At 32.1% G+C, this 20,714-nt stretch overlaps 2 protein-coding genes across 2 annotated transcripts; both read right to left on the reverse strand.

Moving 5' to 3' along the window:
- Positions 1-5,319: 5,319 nt before the first annotated feature.
- LOC112733790 (ras-related protein RHN1) lies at positions 5,320-9,874 on the reverse strand. Its single transcript, XM_025782876.3, has 7 exons — positions 9,305-9,874; positions 9,110-9,187; positions 8,448-8,615; positions 7,590-7,638; positions 6,924-6,997; positions 6,318-6,411; positions 5,320-5,589 (listed from the first exon to the last, which is right to left on the reverse strand). The coding sequence occupies exons 1-7, from the start codon at positions 9,341-9,343 to the stop codon at positions 5,486-5,488; spliced, it is 606 nt and encodes a 201-aa protein (XP_025638661.1). The 5' UTR covers positions 9,344-9,874; the 3' UTR covers positions 5,320-5,485.
- Positions 9,875-10,365: 491 nt separating this feature from the next.
- LOC112733789 (probable polyamine oxidase 4) lies at positions 10,366-14,564 on the reverse strand. The gene is made up of 10 exons (XM_025782875.3): positions 13,930-14,564; positions 13,288-13,403; positions 13,086-13,174; positions 12,875-12,988; positions 12,549-12,636; positions 12,357-12,442; positions 12,169-12,271; positions 11,757-11,854; positions 10,938-11,367; positions 10,366-10,848 (listed from the first exon to the last, which is right to left on the reverse strand). The coding sequence occupies exons 1-10, from the start codon at positions 13,967-13,969 to the stop codon at positions 10,534-10,536; spliced, it is 1,479 nt and encodes a 492-aa protein (XP_025638660.1). The 5' UTR covers positions 13,970-14,564; the 3' UTR covers positions 10,366-10,533.
- Between the last annotated feature and the right edge of the window lie 6,150 nt (positions 14,565-20,714).

Genomic DNA, 20,714 nt, shown 5'->3' on the forward strand with positions numbered 1-20,714 from the left:
TCACAAATAAAATTTGGGCTTGTAGCATTGAATTTAAAACTGGCCCAAATGATAACATTTGCTTTCTTGATGAATATTTGATTCGGATCAGCATGGAAACATTCATCAAAATTCAAATTGGGCTTGGTAGCAATAGAGCTTAATCTGACCCAATAAAATTTTGATTCCTTCAAACCAACTGGGCTTAGTGATACTATTTAAGTTCTGGCCCAATAGTAACATTTGCTTTCCTGATGGATTTTTGGATCAAGCATTGTACACAAAGGAAAGCTTTCTTTGGGCTTGCTGTATTTCATTTATTTTCGGCCCAAAAAAAAATCTGCATAACAAAATTATTAATTAAGCAAATATGAGTTAAGATTAAATCAATAATTTTGTAATTAAATATTTTAATAATGTTTGTTCATCATCAAAATTAAATAGGAGTTTTCCAAACTCATCAGAACACTTGACACATTAAATCATTTCTAATATTGTCACATAAATATTTAATGAAATTATCATTTTATAATTTTTTTTATCATTATATTATTTTTTAATCTTCTTAGGTAGTATTTAGCCTTATTTTTTAACTCGAACCCGCAACCTCTTAATTGAGTATGGAGAATCTATGCCATTTGAGTTATTACTCATTGGCTATTTCTACGTAAATTTTTCTATACCTTTAATAGTAATGTTATTTTTTTAATAGATATAAATTTGTTAGTAAAAAAGAATTTATTCTCTCTTTTTATTCTCACTTATATTCACGTTTAGTCATTTACTATATAAATCAACGTTCACTTCACACCCTTTTCTTTTTATCTCCTTTCACATCATCTTATGCCTTTCACTCTTTATCTTCTATCATTACTAATATTTTACACAATTATTTAAAAAATTTAGTTAATGATTATAGATTTAAAGTTCTTTATTTTAATTTGCTAACAATTTGTTCACTGTATGTTGAGTGGTGAACTTCTAAAATACTATAATATGAAATTCTTACAATGTTTTTACTTTTACTTTTGCTATTTTTGATATAATTAATTATGTTTATTAATTATATATTATCTTTTCACTTATATATTACTTCTATCTTTAACAATTTATATTTTTTAGTTATAATAATAGTATTGAAAAAGCAGATGCCATGATTCATGGATGTTATTTTTAATTATTGAAACATTATATATATATATATATATATATCTGTGTGTGTGTGATGAACTCCTTGACTCCTTCAAACAAACAGTAGAATGTATAATGTCTTTATAATTTTATTTAAATTTAATATTAATTTTTAAGTTTTTTTTATTAAATAGTTTGTTATGTATAAAAATTAATTAATTTTAGTTCTACGAAATGCGTAAATTTAAATCTAGTAATATATTAAAATAAAATTTAAAATAATCTCTTAATACATTTTTAATCTTCTAGCTTTTTAATATTATGGCACGTAAACTTAAATAACTAATTAACACAATTTACTTATTACTTATCTAATTAAATTATTTTTAAATTTTTTTACTTCTACTTCTCATATGTCTTATTATTTAAAATAAAATTTACAATAGAATTACTTTCACTTACGTGTGTAATCATTTACTTATCTTAATAACTAATAAATTTCTAATTAAAATAGATATTATAAGGTTCATCTAGAGTTTCAAATACATATAATCATATCTGTCAATAATTCTCAAAACAAAATAATAATCCATGTTTGCCAAAAGTACATATATAATGCGCTTGCATAATTCTTATCCGTACGTACTTGGCCTATCCCATATAAATTCTTCTGGATTTCTCTTTGCCAAATAGTGCGACAAATGCATTTTTCAAGTGTCTCCAACTTCTTAACAATCCTTAAGTTTATTCTACTAGAAAAACATAATGAATTTTAAGCAGCCACGTAATCTAAAAGAGTCAATTAATTAAAAATTTTAAAATGATACAAGCTTATAGCAAGATAATTAACTTATAAAAAAGATATAATCTGATGTATATAACTAAATTTAGTTCTCAATTTGTCATAATTTAATATGACACAAGGGCCACATAAACAGTAACAATGAAGTGTATAATAGAGTATAGAGTATAGACTGTAGAGGGACTGTGATCACATGCACTTGTTAGTTGTTACCTACTCTTAAATTCTGATCTTAGCACTTTCCAGAAATGATCATGTCAACATCAACAGTAAGTCATCAAATGTGAAATCTAATTTTCAGCCAATTTCATTTTCTATGTAACTCATACACCAAATAACAATCAGAGGCACCCAAACAAATCCAAACAAGTACTTACAAAACCTATACTCTCTGACTATGAGGAAGTCACAGAGGATCAACAACAAAATCTTCTGTGATGGCAGTCACGGCATTTCATTTTTCTAAAAGAAATTAAAAAGCATTGTAGACAAGAGTACATGAATATACAATAATTAGTTTTCTTTTTTTCTTCTCTCATATCTAGGATTTGGATGTTGGTTTTAATTTAGTTTTCTTTGGATTTTTTTTTTTTGTTATTATTGTTAATTTATCCTATTTATAATCATATTAATACTTGCCTTTGAAAAGAAAAATGCTTCTCTTTACTTTTTACAATTGTCCTGTTTTGCATAAGGATAAGCACAAGAGAGAGTATGTAAAGGGAAATGGATTATTCCATGCAAGAACACAATGTATGAGTTTTTTTATGTCAAAAATAGAAAAAGCAAAATAAATATGTAACATACTATATTTGGATTTTTTATTTTATTATTGATGAAGAAAGTGAGATTTACGAAGATATTAGAAAAAATGGTGCTTAACAGGAGTTTGGGGGTGTGTTCTTCGGGAAGCACAATACGCAAAGTGCATATTCCTCTGACAATACGCGTTCTGCGTATCGCGTGTATGGTCGACGCGCGTCAAACCCCTGGCTCGTGAATGAGGTGAATAATTACGGTCTTTTTCTTTAATTTGCACACACCTCCAATTTGCATACGCTTTCATAGACACAATCACAGTTTCCAGACTCGGTTTTCTTTCCTTAGTTTCTTTCCTTTACTGTCTCTCTACTCTTCAATGCTTCCTTAGTTCCATCTTTCCATACTTCTTGCTGCACGAGACTTCTGTCTTCATTTGCCAAGCTTTTTTTTTCTTTCAAAAATTAACAAGTTATTTTAATATCACTAATATAATTAGTAGATTAATTGTGCATTTTTTTTAATCTGAAATAGAAATAATGTGATATGTATAGTTGTTATTTAAATTGAATAGTATTTATTTATTAGTAGTAAAAAAAATACATAAGTAAAGATTATACCTTTATTATATATTTAGATGAATGATGATGATGTTAATTAGTAATTAGTCTTAAATATATTTTAAATTTAAATAGAATTTTTTATTTAAGTGATTTAAATCTGAAAATAAAATATAATTGTGATTCTAATTTATATTTTAAAAAGTTCAAATTTAAATAGATATTTAAATATATTTCAGTTTTAATTTTATATTGATATTTGAATTTAAATATATTTTGAATTCTGTATTGTACACACTTAGCATAAAAAGTGGTTGGCTCAGATTCACACACCCGATAATCTACTCCCCTACGAATGATATAATCTTTAATTGCTGCAATAACAGCCTCTCCAGAACTAAATTCCATGCCAACAACAAATTCACTGTCCATAACAACAACAGGATCTACAGCAATAACAACAAGAAATCATTCTAACTATTGCTTTACGATTCAATAATAATAATAATAATAATAATAATAATAATAATAATAATAATAATAATAACTGCTTACTTGAATTGATATACTCAGGAAATTCTGGTACATCCATAGCGTCTACATCCAAAGCGCTAAGGAAAAAAGGCTCTCTAGATGGATGTTGGCTCGCCAGTGCATTTGCTACATCTGCTACGTTAGACTCAACTATTATATCATCTTCACCCACTCAAATTCCTCTTCGCTTTCAGTCTTATAAACTGTCCAGTCGATATTAGCCTCTGGTAAATCAACCTCAACTAATTCTTCAAACTCAACATACAACTCGAGAACGGACACTTGTGCCCGTGTTTGTTGGTAGATGGAAAACATCCCTTGCATACTTCCTTCGTCAACCACATGCATTATTTGAAACTGAACGAAACCACCAAACACTAAAATAGGTTGTCTATAAAAAATATTTACGACTCTATTTAATACTTGATTATCACCACATTGACAAAGTATACTCTTAAATTCATCATAAGTTATTGCAAAAGGAATAACAATATCACGTGGATTCTCACAAACAAAACTCACACCCTCAGATATTTGGGAAAAGATTGACCATTATAATATATTTTCAAACTAATACCTATCTCCATTTTTATACTCTTACATTCTCAAAAAAATAAAACACTTTCACACTCAATCAATCTAATACCGTTCCTCCTTTTATAGTACTTCAATTATAATTTTTTATTTAGAAAACGACAATATGTAATCTGTAAATTTACAATACGCAGTCTGTGTCTTTGCAATTCACAAACTGTGTATTGTCACTTTAATATTAAATAACACAATACGCCTTCTGCGTATTGTTAAATAAATATAAAAAAAATAGAATCCACCCTTTGCGTATTGTCTTCATGAATGTGTCAGCCAAAATCTACCCCTGACAATTCGCCCACAATTCGCCCTCTGCGAATTGTACTGCCACCAGAATTTTGCAAAACACCCTCACTTCCAATATTAAGGCATTACACCAAATCTTTTGCAATAACTAAAAAAATGAGCCACTATATTTACCTTTTTACACTTATTAACTAATATATTGGGAAGAGAAGTGTGTTGTTCAAAGTCATGGAAATCTGGTGTGTTTCACCACCCACATGTGGTGCAAATAAGTCAGACTATTTGATTTGTTTTGATCGTGCTTTCTGCTTTTGATTTATTGTAATAATGTTGTCATTCATATCACTTTACGATTCCAAGATTTTTCTAAATTGGTGATACTAAATTCCAGTAGACAATACTAAGTGAACTCTTTCAATTACCAACACGAGCATAGCTCTATTTTTAGCTGATAAACTTGACTTCATAAACTGAACTTACTTTGACTTATATAGGAAGATTTTGGTGCTTTAAGTTGAATACTTTCAAACAGAAATAATTCTCTTTTCAGTACACGAGTGGATAAGTAACTGCGTCTCACTAAACAATGCTAGTGTTAGTAATTTTACGCAAGGGCACAGTGGTTCACATAATCAAATGTTTTCCATATATCTAATATTAAATATATAACTTAGTATTCAAGGTAATTCAGGAGTATATACATACAAAAGGAATATATTTTGGACCATAAAATTCTGCTTTTGCAAATTCCATTGATTAGGCAACGCCATACACTTTCTAGAGCACCACATAACAGTGCCATCAAAAGTGATTAGTGCATACAAACCACAGGAAAGAAAAAGAAGCAGCAAGATTAATTAATTAAGGAAAGAAAAATAAGAGTTTATGAACAACAAGAAGCAGCTCCTCTGGATACTTCGGCAGGTCTATCAACAAGAACCATCCCTGCTGGGTTCTGAGCTGGCTGAGCCCTTGGCAACCTCTTTGCTGTTTTGTTGACACAACCAATTCAACAGTCAGCAAAGTGCAGCACTTCATTGCCAGGCAAAAGGAAAAAGAATAATAATAACAGTATATACAGAACAAGTTTCATACTTCCAGAACATTAAATTTTATTAGAATAATGAAGAGCAGCAAATAAATAAGTTGCATGCCATGCGGTACAACAACAAAACTGGAAAACTAGACGACCCTTGCTGGCGTGGAAGAAAGAAAGCAGTCCAAGAATGTAGCCATAAACTATCATAAGGGCAGGTCATGTTAAGTGGTTCGGCCAACAATTTCATAATTAATGAACAATTTATGAATTCTTAAAACTAGTCATGAAGACAGTATCAATTTTTTGGTCTGTAAAAGTGAAAACAGATATTTCGTACAAGTGAGTGCTTTTTCCTAGTTAAACTGACATTATCCTCAAATTCTTTTTTTGGGTACTGAAATTCAATTAAAGAAGGATGGAGATATTTTAGCAAAGAAGGATGATGCAATTTGGAGGAAATATGTTATTTATGTGTTTCGAGTGTTCTGTTTCTGTTTTCCTTGTTTTGTTGTTTCTGCTATGTTTGAAAATATGGTATGCGCATTCTGAGGTACTCTTCGCTCCTTGCTATGTTCAGTTACTTTTAAAAGAATAAAAAAAATTCAATTAAAGCAACATAGGATATGAAATCTTCATCAAGTAGGCCATAATATATAAAATAGGAACAAACTCTCACCTATTTCATAAAATATATCATTCACATTGGCTGCAGTTTTTGCAGATGTCTCCATGAAAAACAGACCATTTTCCTCAGCATATACACGTGCCTCCTGCAATAACCATAGTTAAAACATATGAACAGAGAAGTTCCTGAAATGTCACTATGATATATTAGTAGGCATATCAAATATGAAAGGGGAAAAAGAAACAATCAATCGTTGAAGAACAATGCAAGCATGCTCCAATCACAACTACATATTACAGCATCTTTTGCACCAAAATTTTGATACAACAAGCCTGCATGATAAAATCAGAATTACTGTACATACTAGATACACAGTTCAAGCCAAAAAAGCATGTCCATTTTTCCCTTTGCAAAGATGCATTCATAAAGGTTCATAGGCATGTCAAGCTTAAAACCACTATTTTCTTTTTCATAAAAAAAATTCTTCATCAAGAATTCACAGGTCAATTTCATTTCCATAGCGGTTTATAGTTTAGGACCAGAATCAGTAGTCTCCTATTGTTCTTTTCTTTAACCTTTGTTTGCCACAAAGTTAAGAATATCAAAAATTTATACAGCAAGCATGGCATAAAAGGAATATACGAAAACGATACTTACATCAGCTGTCACTTGCCTCTTATCTTCCAAGTCAGCTTTGTTACCAGCAAGAGCCATGACCATGTTAGGATTCCCTGTAAGTACATTATTTGAGAAGCTACTTAAGCAACTACAACTGCCATAATCCCCAAACGACTAAGTTTAACAGAGAACGGCTAACAAAAGGTAGCGCTTGTTAAATATATAATAATTTAGAGCAAAGCCTCAAGTGTTATTTTCTCAACAATCATTTTGACCATTATTTTTTTTTATATCCAGCATACATTGTTAGATAAATTCTAAATGGAAGGGGTGTGTCTGGCTTCTAAGTTTTTCTGTTCACAATATTCTCACTCACAGGATACAGAATCATTCTCACATCATCTCATGCACAATGGTCTTATGTATGAGTTATTCTACTGTAAAGCATGACTCCAGAGTTTCATTTAACAATTAACTTATTCTATCCACAAGTTCCAATAAAAACAGAAACAGGAAAAAAATAAATAAACAAATAAAATTATTGAAGTTCAAGAATGTGTTTTTAGGGGGGACTCTTCACAAATATGCTGCATCAAAATAACATTTTAAATGGTTTATACCTAGTTCAATCTTGATTTGTAATTTATACCTTTACTTCCCAATATAGAAAAGCATAAGAAAACCTTAGAACCAATTAACTAATACCTTGCTTTTGAAGCTCTTGGACCCACTTCTTGGCTCGCGTAAATGAGTCCTACATGTAAAACATAGAGGCAGTATAATTGTTAGAAGCAAATTATCAATCCTCTGAAATAAACCAAAGGACACAATCATGCTGGTAGATTTGATATACTCATTTAAGGAAAATATGAAGTTGACCCATCATACTGATCTTCAATATTTTGCACAAATTAAGCTCCTACAAACATATGCTCATACATGCACAAACTTCCAAATATAAACAACCAAGATTTACAACCATATACTTTACCAAATTTCACAAGCCTTGTAATGAAATCTATTAAATAACCTCTGATCAGTCATTAGTTTCAAATTAAGGTATGGCATAGACCTCAATCACTATTATGCTACAACGTTTTGTGTAAACTTTGGGTCAAAAAGAAACAAACAGGTTTCCTATTAAGAAGCATCATGCATATAATAATGTCTAAAAGGCAAGATGCAATCTCATGGCAAGGATTGTTCTGGAAACTATGGAAATACTGTAAAACAGCATTTGACTATGTATACACCAAACACATACAATCCAGAGTCAGAATGTTTTCAAACTTACTATTATTTTTCAGGGGAATGTAAAGATATAAGGATAATCATATTTTAGACACTTTAAACCTCAATCCAAAAACACATTTCCAGCATCTAACAAATACAACAGAAAGGGCATCTTGATCACCTAATTGAGCACAACAAAGTTGTGATTTGAGACCTACCATGCATTATAAGCAAGAAAGAAGTATCAGCACAAAATTACAAGCCAGAAAAAGCTAATTGATGTAGACCAAATATTAACAACTTAAATAGGTATTCAAAAGGGTATTATACCGGGGTAGTAATGTCATAGACAATGATAGCAGCAGCAGCACCTCTGTAGTACATGGGTGCCAAGCTATGGTATCTCTCTTGCCCAGCTGTGTCCCAAATCTCGAATTTCACTGTCGCATCATTGACAGCCAATGTCTGAGAAAAGAACGCTGCACCTATAGTTGATTCCTGTGACAATAATAAAACCACAAAAATTCAGTATGATGATCCCCACCTTCTGTACATTCAAGCCTTGTCACAAAATCAAAGCTCCTAAAACCATCAACATTGACACAATCACCAGGAGAAGATATCTTCTCTGAATCTCTCCCGTTCACATCCCAATTTTTAATTTCTTCTCGGCTACTATCTTCAGTTTCAAAAAGATAGCAAATTGGTCTCAGTAGCCACCAACTATCATAACCTTCGTGATCAGATTGAGCTTCAGCTTTTCGCAACCAGCTGGAATTCCCATATATGATGTAGCTCCATCATAGTAGCCCCCCCGGGACCCAAAAAAAAAAAGATTTGATTCAAAACGAATAACCCACTTCTAATTTATCGAAACAAATGCCCGTGATCAACAAACCCAACAAACTTCAGCAAATAAAGCAAGGAAACCCTTAAAATTTTAGAACTTCCAACTCCAAAACGAGGAAATACAAAAAAGGGGTTTAAAAAACCTGAAATTCAAGAAATTGACCCTTGACGAAGCGCAAAACGAGACTGGATTTTCCGGCACCCATGTCCCCGAGGAGAACCTGATGACATATATATTAAGAATATTAAAAATACTAAACAATTAAATTAAAAGCAAGGGAATTATCGAACGGGAAAGAGATGGAGCGAAGAACGAAGGTGAAGGGTAAAGGACCGACCAATTTGGCATTGAGATTGTTGTGGCCGATCGTAGCCATTGGGATGAGAATTGGATCGATCGGCAAATCGGAGAGAAAAACCTACGACCCAATACCCAAAAGATTCGAGCTTTGTACTCCGCGAATACGCTGAGGATTTGGAATGATAAAAAAGAGACAAATAGAAAGAGAGAATGTCTCTTCCGCTGAATAATAATAAGTTTATTTGCTTTTCGCTTACGGTGGGTTGTTTCCTTCGTTGCTTGCTGCGTCGGCGTCCAAACGCTTTCGTTTTATTTGTTTTCTGTCGTTTGGCAGAATTCTTTTGGGCTTTAATTTTATTAAATAAAGAAAATTAATTTATTTTATTTACACGGTTGGTGTGGGACTGTAGGTTGATGGTGACATGCAAATTGCAAATGCAAAAATTGGTTTTGCTTATATATTGGGCAAGTCCATAAGGTACGTAACTACGTAAGAAACAACCAAAATTTCGATCCCTTTAGTGTTGCCTGTTATGTTCTTGTGGAGAATATATATAGGATTCTTTGACTGCTACCATCTTCCACCAATTTAATTTTATTTCAATTTGGATAGCAATAATGGCTATACTGCCACTGAAATATACCATTACTGTTTAGAAAAGAGACACAGATGGAAGTTTCAATGCACAGGCTTATATGCGACAGCTAAATCATACGCTTAAATACGAAGCCATAAGAGGCATAGTATCCGCTCCATTGAGCATATGTTTTGTGTTGTTGACCAGCTACCTCAAAGGAAGCTTCGTGGATGCGTCATGCATTGTGTGATTTGTAATTAAAGCGCTTCAAAAAATATTATTTTAAAAAATGTTAAGAGTTATCAAAATTTATTATTTTTACGTATCACTTAATTATTAACTTAATTTATTTAATTTAATTCTTAGTTTAGTAATCTAACAATATACTTTATTTCATATTTTATTCCTCTATTATTTTAATGTTATAAATACTATAAATTTAGTTTGCTTGCTAAATATTAATTTATAATTAAATTCGAGAGATGTATACGTAGCAATAATAAAAATAATAAGTGATGGATTTTAGACAGAATTCCAAATGACTACGACCACAAACCAAATAAGTACACAGAATTGATCCGGGAAGTGATAACTTAAAGGAATCCTTATGTTCAACAAACCAGGATAAGACGAAAGGGTGTTATCATACACAAGAAATGTTAATTTATTATTTTCAATTGGTCACAGATCACATCCTAGAAATCTGAAGAGGAATAGAAGTTTCAAGCATTTCATGCCTGAGAGAGACAAGAGGGATCTTTTCCAATTGGCCTTGTTTCTCCAAAATGTGTGTCTGGCAATTCTCAGCGGCCATAACACCAGCAGAGTAAGCTCCATGCACTGATCCCTGATTATCCAAGCTCACAGCTTCACCACCAAAGAATAGATTACCTAATGGTGCACGAAGCTTGTCATACACGTCAGTTGGCTTTCCAACTAAATCATATGAGTAGCAACCAAGAGAGTTTGGATCTGTTCCCCAACGTGACACGAGATACTGAACCTGCAATCATCCAACAAAACAGTTTATCAGGCTCCCGCAATAGAGTGCAAAGAGGAGAGCATGTATGAGAACATGAGAAATGAACTTACTGGCTCACAAGCATCAGGGAACATATTCTTGAGCTGTTGCATTACAAACTCGGCAGCTGATTCATCAGAAAGTTTCTCCAGGTCATAAGCAAACCTGCCAGCCGCCATATAGACGAGAACGGGATGACCTGTTGCTTTGTGGAGATTGAGAAAATAGCCACAGGCATAAGAGGTTGGGGCAACAATGCCCAGGAGTTCTACATTAGGCCAAAACACCTTGTCGAATCTTAGGGCCACCTTATTTTCATTGCCCACTCCAAGATCCGAAATGGCTGAAACCTTCCAATCGGGCAGTTTTGGTTCAAATTCAATCAGATTGGCCTTTAGAATTCCAAGAGGAACGGTTATAATGGCAGCATCAGCAACAAAGTTCCTACCACCCTCGACCGTAACCATTACCTTATTGTAACCACTGGATATCTTGGTCACCCTACATAGTGAAGTTTGCATAAGGGTCAAAACTTTGTGTCTTATAGATGGTAAAACGGTCATTCTGCTACCGAATGCTACCAATGTCTCAGATTCAAAAGAAAATCATACAAGTCCCCAGATTACGTTGTCACATGTCTAAAAAGAGCTAGCAAAAGGACTTGTGAAATATGTTGTAAAACAACATATTTCAAATTAGCAGAAAATCTAATTCTAGAACCAAGTTAGAGCGCGCGGAAAAAATCCACTTTACTTTTTGTATCAAAGTAGCAACATATTCAAATTTTCCATTGCCTAATATTTCTCCAAGTCAAAAAACATTTTTCTTCTCTCCCTACTTATTGCAAGTCCTGTCATGGAATCATGAAAAAATGGGATTTGTATGCATACCTGTGGTTTAAGCGTATATCAATATCTTTTGCAAGAGATTTTATAATAGGGTCATATCCTTGCACCATAAGTCCATGGCCACCGGTTAGGACATGTTCCTATAATCAGAAAAATAAAATGTAACCAAGTAAGCATATTTGGATATTAGTTAGTATTAAGTTGATCTTTGCATTCAGATAGAATATAAAAACAACCAATGCACATTATATAATGATCGGTCTGAAACAATCTATGTCAATTTTACAAAAATTTGACATTTTTAGGCTTCTACTATCAAACTCAACTCACAGAACTCCATCATATATTCAATAATAATCTAATCCAATCTAATCAAAGGCAGGTGGCAAACTAACTTTACGAAAAAAAGATATTTTTTATCCTTCAACTAATATTAATATACGATGGCACTTACTTGGTCCCAGGTTTTCAGTGATATCATATCCGCATCAGCAGCAAACCAAGCTTCCATTCTGCATATAAACCATTGCAGCACTTCATGGGCAAGTCCTTGTTGCCTGCAAAAAGCTTTGCCAGTTACTTTCATATAACTTCAAGTTTCAAACTCATAGCCATAGATAATATTATTATACTAAAAAGTACCTTAGTTCTGGATGTCTGTCTAACACAATTGAAATTGCTTGGGAAACTGACATGTCATCAGGATTTTCATCTCTCACTTTCCCTGTCTGTTATCACAAGCAAAGAAACAATTAGGCTCCAGCTAAAGATACTCACAATCACATTCTTTACTGAAAAACCAAAAACCATATTAAGGAAAGTGGAAAAATCAACCTCTTCTAGTATTCTCTTAAAGGTGTCTCCGACTTCAATAACTGTCTGTTGTGGAACTTGATGACCATTGATGTTGAACAGCATATAACTGGAAACGCAATGAGTTTGCTGATTAGCATGAAGTACTAGTAGTATAATATAGCCTCTACAAACAAAGAAAATATGATGGCATACATATTTATTCATTTGGCAAATTTATCACATTTATTTATATGTTATCGTGTAGATTCACTTAAAATACTATTTCTTTTTATTCTAAAAATTGCAAAAAATTCCATTCCAAACCTTAAAATGCATCAACCTCAAAAATGATGGATGATCGTTACCTTTCCAAATCATGGTCATATAAGACAGAGTTGTCACCACTGGTTCGGTATAAAGTAAGGCCCAGACCACGTATCAATGGAGCCAAGGGATTCTCATTGCAAACTCCATGCAACCTGGAACATAGCACACAGATCAAAAGGCCATGAATATTATTATTGCGCACAAAACACTCTATACAACAGAGAGACAATTCACTGGAAAAAGTTGTACCATGAGGCACCCATATCAACTGGACAACCAAATGAGTAGTCAGTATGAATCCGGCCTCCAACTCTGTCCCGTGACTCGAGTACGGTTACCTGGCGAAATCATGAAAATATGTTAAAATAGAAAGCAAGAAGAATTATTTTCTAACCTAAAGAGATAGAAAGAATGAATAAGGAGAAAAGCAAATCATAATTATATATGACACCTTAAAAGATGCATCATAGAGACTACGTGCAGCAGCAACCCCTGATATCCCAGCACCAATTACAATAACAGAGGGGCGAGATCTGTGTTGCCTCTCAATGCGGGAGGCAATGGTACCTGATCATTGGACACAAAAATTCAGAATGAGAAAAATATAGAAAAATAAATGAAGAAATAAACACAATGCACTAAACAAATCATGTGATCCAAAATGTTTCTCACTTTTTCCAATTCATGAGAGCATAAAATCGATAATGAACAAAACAGTAAAATAACAATTCCCATCCATCCCATTGTAAACAATAATATCCCATTACGTTTTGTAGCTCAACTAAGACCATAATTATTCCTAAACCATTGTTTAAAGACAGATAGATCTTATCACAAGATTCTAGATAATAGTTACTAAAAAAGGTCCTCAATTCATACACAACACATTCTGATGATATCAACACATAAACAAAACCAGCCAGGCCCTTGAATCAACCAGTAGGATCAAAAGCCAAAATTCCAAACTTTTCAAACAAACATTATTATCATCAGGAAATAGGCAGGCAACTGAGCTTATAAGCCAATGAAAAGAAAATCCAAACTTTACAAAGTTAAAATAATAAAATAAAAAATATATATTAAGAGAACTAACCATCAATCAAATTGGTGGAAAATAAGTCCTCAGGGTCCATACGAAACAGCAAAAAGGGCAGTAAAACTGTTGAGACTTGTGAAGATCCAATAAGATCAAGGGACGATTACAGAGAGAGGGTGTGAAAAAGACAGGATTTTGATTTGGAGAGAGAATCAAATAAAGGAGATCAACAAAAAATATCAAACTTTTTCCTTCAATTAGAATTGGATTCAAGATTTAAAGGGTGTATAGGAACTGGAAAATTAGAGACTAACTGGGCTGAATGATAGAAAATCAAAATGAGTATGCCGGCAATGAAGCGGCTCAGGTTGGAAGACAAACTAGGTTTCTCAAACCGGCTCATAAGGTTAGCACTTTTTCAACCAATTTCAAATATTGAAACTTATCCCAATGGAGATCGCCGGAGGATCGACGACTCTTGCATAAGATCGACGGAGAATTGAGATATCGAACGGAAAAGAGAGATATCTGGCAAGGGGAACGCACTTTCTCTCTCTAGCTTCACTACTTTCTCTCTCTTGATAAAAGACAAGATACTTTTTAGGGCGAATGGCAGAGGTATCAGATTTCTACAACTTTGGGGTATTTATAGTTGATTTATTTGGCCTAAGATATTTAAGATTTTTTCAATTATTTTCCAAAGGGGTGGTTTTGTCATTTTGTATAATGGGGACGGAAACCTAACACATAGCCTGCCTCTCTCTCTCCTCACTTGCTCTGCCACATGCATGGGATATTTTTGGGATTTAACTTTTACTCAGGTGCAGTTTAGGAATTTCAAAGAATCTAAAACAGGGATGCGAATAATATTTTATTTGAAAATTACGAGTTATGAATAGGATTGCCGTTTCTTTTCTTTTTTTTGTGTGACTCACTGTGTCTAATTTAGGACTGCTGTTGTATAATACTAATGAAAATTAGTCAACAAAAAAACAATTAATACTAATGAAAACTAACACACAGTATTTATTATTTTTGTATTAATGAAAAATTAAAATTAGTTTTTCTAAAGTCTACTCTTTTCAAAAGAAAAAAGCTGGATTAAAAAATTTGAGAATATAAATTTAAATTTCCATTAAAAATTTTTGAATTTGAAAAGAATAAACTACGAAATTAACAAAAACAATGTCAATAATATTTTGAGCTTTTATAAATAAAAAATATTAATAGATTAAATTAAAACCATGAAAATAGTATATATATATATATATATATATTCTTTTTTATGAAAGAGTTTAATTTCATTGAACAACAATCAATATACACAAAAGTAATAAGCTTAGTCATAAAAATAAACGGTTAAAATAAATTTGGCAATCTATCATGATTTACTTACTCTAACTTAAAGAATAAATAATTATTTTTTATTATAAAATATTTGGATATTGATAAAATTGATCATAAAAAATTAAAATCAGAGATATATTCATATAAGATAAATTTCGGTCGATAAAAATGACTAATTCTCATTTTTTTGTTAATAATTTCGTAAATACTCCTCTATTTTTCTCTTTCTTTCTCATCTTATTTCCATAACCACCACCACCTCCACTGCAAAGATTTACCGTTTTATTAAATCTACTCATTTTCTTTCATCTCTCCCAGATAGTTGCATCTTGCATTCTTGTCGCAACCACCACAAATTTAAATTACAACAACAATTCCAACCTGTAATTAGAGCGTCACGAACCAACCTACATAAATGTTGAAACACGCGCTCTAGTGGGAGGCTCAATAGAACCCACCGCTCAACCTACCGCCTGCAGTCACACCATTGGAGTGAGGAGCTGCCGTGGTTAGAGGTGTTCGCAGTGCGGTTTGGTTCGGTTTTAAGGAAAAAATCATCCGATCCGAACGCTTAATTTATGTGCGGTGCGATTTGGATTGGATGGTTTTTTTTTTTTTGGAAATTCGATCCGATCCGATTACAAGCGATTTGGATCGGTTTGGATTTGCAATTTTTTTTAATAAAAAAATTAAATACATATAACAAGTCTCAACATCAAATTTTAAATAATCAACAATGACATAACAAGTTTTAACAATATCTTAAAAAGCTAACGATAACATAACAATAGAAATAAAATTATATGTTAGTTAAAATAAATAAATAAATAACATTTTGAACGTAAAATATTTATTAAATAATAATAATTCATGAATAATAGAAAAATGTATAACAAATTGAACATGTTATAAGTATAATTGTAAACATAATAATAAAATAATAATATTATAGCACATTGTGCGGTTTGGATTGGATTGGATCAGTTATAAAAAGTAGATCCGAAATCCGATCCAATCCAACGTTAAAGGACAAGGCATGTGATCATGGTCTTCAACATTGTCTCTACAGACAACACAATATATAGAAGAGAGGGTACCCTCTTGAACTAGTTTATCCTGAGTAGAGAGCCTCCCATGAATAGCAAGCCATAGAAAAAATGAGTGTATAGGGATAGCCTTCGACAAAAACCACTTTTCAGTCACTACTGGCTGTTAGGATCTCCAAAAAATATAATCCAATCAAATCCGAATTAGTACTATTTTAATCGGTTTTCGGTTTAAATCGGATTGGATGAGCGGTTTAATTTGGATCAGTTTGGATTTGAACACCCGTAGCCGTGGTTGTTGTTGCCATTTTTGCTTCTCAGCTCAAAATTCACGATTGGCATAATCGCCACAAACTCTAAGAAATACATCTCATTCTCCTATGATTCTACCTCTGTCTCGATCTCTCCGGTGACATTGACGTTGGCGACGACACTATCCTCACCTTCAACCACATAAAGAAGAACACAATAGTGCGGAAGACAACGATTTCGAGCAAAAAAAAAATAGAGAGAGAGAGAGAGAGAGAGAGAGAGAGAGAGAGAGAGAGAGAGAGAGAGAGAGCAACCATGGTTTCGTAGTGAGCTATGATGGAGGCCTCGATTTGACAAGCTGCGACAAAAGGCCTCATCGGAGGTCATGGTTTCATAGTATTTGAAAGGTACAATCAGATCTATTTTTGGTCACTGCCAAACAAAGAGACACGAAGGGAAGAAAAGAGAGTGATGAGCGAGAGAGGGGGAATAGAGGCAGCAAAGTTAGAGAATCAATGATTTTAATCTTTACCGAACGAAATTTATCTTGTATGAGTATAACTTTAATTTCAGCAGATGTGGTGGTGGTTGTGGAAGAAAGATGAGGAAATAAGATGAAAGGAGAGGGGTATTTATAGAATTATTAATAAAAATTTAATAATTGATCATTTTTGTCGAACAAAACTTATTTTGCATGTATAAAACTTTAGTTTTAATTTTTCATCGATAATTTTATCAGCGTCTAAATCTTTTATGGTTAAAAATGACTATTTACTCCCAACTTAATCTTTCTTATTACACCTAACATTTCTTATTTATGTGTAATATACCTTCTTATATATGTTATAGAAATATAATTTGATTCTATTAACTTGCCAAATTTTTTTGAAAAATCTAAAGTTAAAGCACAAAAATATATGTATAGATATTTTGCTTTTTTAACTAAAAAATATAATATTTTTTGTCATATTGTTCAAATCTTAAGTTAAATATGAATATTAATTTTTGAAATTGAATAAATATATTTTAGATTTTTTGCATCTAAAAATAATATTCTATTAATGTTAGAATTATTTAGATGGATAAGTAATAGTGAATATAGAATTATTTAAGAAGGATAGAACTAATTATATCCTTTTATTGAAAATATAAATTTAAAAATATTATATTCAACTCTCAATAGTCAACCTCTAATTGAACTATTGTATGTTCAAAAGATTTTTAAATAAATGAAATAATTTTAGGAGTATAATTTTTTAAAAATTTAATTAATTCAAGATATTTATTGTCACTGATTAAAAAAAGCAAATTAAAATGATAATTTAATATTTTTATATTTTTAAAATATTATTTATTTATTTTTCTAGCATTGTTTATTATCCACTGATCACATTAATATAATTCAATTTAATAAAATTATTTATCATCATTTGATTGAATAAAAGTTTTATTTTAGGATAAAGTATATTTTTTGTCCCTGAAGTTTGACAAAAGTTTCAAAAATACCCCTAAGTTTTATTTTGTTTCAATTTTGTCCTAAAAATTTTCGATTTGCATCAAATATACCCCGAACAGCTAATTTTTCAAAAAATTTAAGACCAATTCAACAATAATTTCATAAGAACAAACCTCAACACAAGCAAATCAAGCATAGTTTTCATGCATTATTGTTAGATTGGTCTTAATTTTTTTGAAAATTTAGCCGTTAAGGGTATATTTGATGCAAATCGAAAACTTCTATGACAAAATTGAAACAAAATAAAACTTAAGGGTATTTTTAAAATTTTTGCTAAACTTCAGGGACAAAAAATATCTTTACCCTTTATTTTATATGAAAATTTTAGGATTTCTCAATCTCAACATCATCTATGTTAAATCATTATGAAATATAACTGAGAGCGCAGAAGTGTCCCTTCATTCGAGAGCATGATTGAGATCAGAGAGCTTAGGTCTTGTAGTTCTTTGATCTTCGTCAACCAAGACCTTTTGTATCCCTGATAGAGCTGAATCGCAACTCTACTGTCGAAAAAGAGTTATGAAGGCGGATTTGATGTGTTGGGCAACGAAATCCTGAAGTCATTATTTATATTTGAATATGACACTCATTAAACCTTAAAATCCAAATAAAATAGTATCTCTGGTTTTAATCTCATTTATCTAAATCAAAAGTAATAATGACTTATTTAATTCAACATTTATGACAATAAATGATATCACCATTATATAAGTCATTTAATGTAAAATTACTTAATTTACGAGTAAAATTAATATAGGGCAATTTACATATATAAAATAAATAGAAGAAGGTGTTACACAAATACAACATTCCAAACAACCAGACGCAATTACAACATTCCTACCTATATGTAAACCGCAACACCCTAACGCGGATTCAACTTACACGTAAACCACTGGATCCTGTCGCGATTTACGTTCAAAGCATGCAAGCACATAAACCACTACACCCTCTAGCGGTTTATAAGGATATATGCAGTGAGGATATTTCGCGAGACTCTGTCGCGAAATAGAAATGTTGCATGTACTGGTATACTTGAAAACTTTCCTAAATTTTATAAGGGAAAGTATGAGGAGCCAATGGAATATTTATACAATGTGTACAATGGAGGTTTAGGAAGTATTAGAGATATAATCATTAGTGTTACATTTTTCCATCAGGGTCTCGCGGAATACCCTCACTGCGTATCTCCTCATAAACCGCTAGAGGGTGTAGCGGTTTATGTGCTTGCATACTTTGAACGTAAACCGCGATAGGGTCTAGTGGTTTACGTGTAAGTTGAATTCACGTTAGGGTGTCGCGGTTTACATATAGTTAGGAATGTTGCAATTGCGTCTGGTTTTTGAAATGTTGTATTTACGTAACACCTTCTTTCATTTATTTTATATATGTAAATTGCCCATTAATATATGTATTACCCATAAATATATTAAGAAATAATAACTTCTTAACAATCTTCCACTTGGACTATACATATATATTTTCCCGAGATAATCATATCTTATAAACTTTATGCGCACATCTGAATGTTATTTCTCTGATTACTTTAATAATCTGGTCTGTCTCATATATTAGTTATGAAATTACCGCAACTTTTTATCACATTAGTATCGCAGCGAAACCACAATGATTGCCATACTAAAATACCCAACTACATAAATCAAATTTGGATGAGAAAATTCAGAAATCACATGCAAAAATGATCTCATGATGCCTATTTCTAACTGGTCTAACTTGAATAAAAATGATATTTTATTCGGTGACAGACTCACATGAAACTGCAACGACAACGACAATGCTCGGGCTCATAGCGACGGCGACTAAGTGATGAGTTTGTGGAAGAAAAAGATAAAAATTTAACAGACTCACAGTGAAAGTGAAAGAGGAATTTACCTAGAGAAAAGGGACTCAGTAGAAGAAAGGTGGCGATGAGCTCAACAACAACGATAACAGAACAAGCAGCGATGACGACATGAGTTGTTAAGGAAGATGGGAGCTGTAAAGGGGTATGCAGCGATGGGCTCACCAACGATAATGACCGAGCTATGAGGTTTTTTGTAAAAAAGTCGAGAAGAAGACTTTGGGTGATGATGACTGGTTTCTCTGACATGGTTATAGAGTATGGACTGAAGCTGTGAATCACTGTGATGTGAGATAAATCCTAATTCCTAAAAAGTGTTTGTATGTATATATCCAGAGCGGGTACACCCTAAACCCGACCATGCCCTGTCCCGAACAAAATCTGTCGCAACTCGGGTCAAGTTATTACCCTCTCCACCCGGATATGGTAGGTCGAATACTCGCGTATTCGGGTACTCCTGCCAAGTCTAATCACGTATTGATGCTCGTGCTCCATTTTATTAAGAGTTTACCGTTAGTCAATGAATTACTACACACATAAGATGATATTCTAACTCCTAATAGTTGTTTACGCGGACAAGTGAGCTAACCACTCAATAAACTCAAATTGGTTAGGACAAATACTAATTATTTTTAATATTTTAATATTAAAAATATTGAAATTTTAATTCTAATTATAATTTTATAAAATATTTATAATAAAAATTACTATATATTTATTTAATTTTTTTAATAAATTTTTTTATATAATTTTATGTATTCCTGTACGCAAACATACACTAGTAGTAATTTATTAAAAATGTAAGTCAGCTACATGCAAC

Source organism: Arachis hypogaea, chromosome 13 (genome assembly GCF_003086295.3).
Source record: "Arachis hypogaea cultivar Tifrunner chromosome 13, arahy.Tifrunner.gnm2.J5K5, whole genome shotgun sequence".
NCBI lineage: Eukaryota > Viridiplantae > Streptophyta > Magnoliopsida > Fabales > Fabaceae > Arachis > Arachis hypogaea.

What these genes read in the sequence shown, in the direction of transcription:
- LOC112733790 (XM_025782876.3), bottom strand. Translation starts at nt 9,343, where the DNA reads ATGGCTACGATCGGCCACAACAATCTCAATGCCAAATTG. An exon ending in CCAAGAGCTTCAAAAGCAAG is followed by an intron (nt 6,998 to 7,589) that starts GTATTAGTTAAT and finishes ATGTACTTACAG; the next exon opens with GGAATCCTAACATGGTCATG. An exon ending in TGATATATTTTATGAAATAG is followed by an intron (nt 5,590 to 6,317) that starts GTGAGAGTTTGT and finishes TCAACAAAACAG; the next exon opens with CAAAGAGGTTGCCAAGGGCT.
- LOC112733789 (XM_025782875.3), bottom strand. Translation starts at nt 13,969, where the DNA reads ATGGACCCTGAGGACTTATTTTCCACCAATTTGATTGATG. An exon ending in TCTATGATGCATCTTTTAAG is followed by an intron (nt 13,175 to 13,287) that starts GTGTCATATATA and finishes TGATTTCGCCAG; the next exon opens with GTAACCGTACTCGAGTCACG. An exon ending in GATATACGCTTAAACCACAG is followed by an intron (nt 11,368 to 11,756) that starts GTATGCATACAA and finishes TTCACTATGTAG; the next exon opens with GGTGACCAAGATATCCAGTG.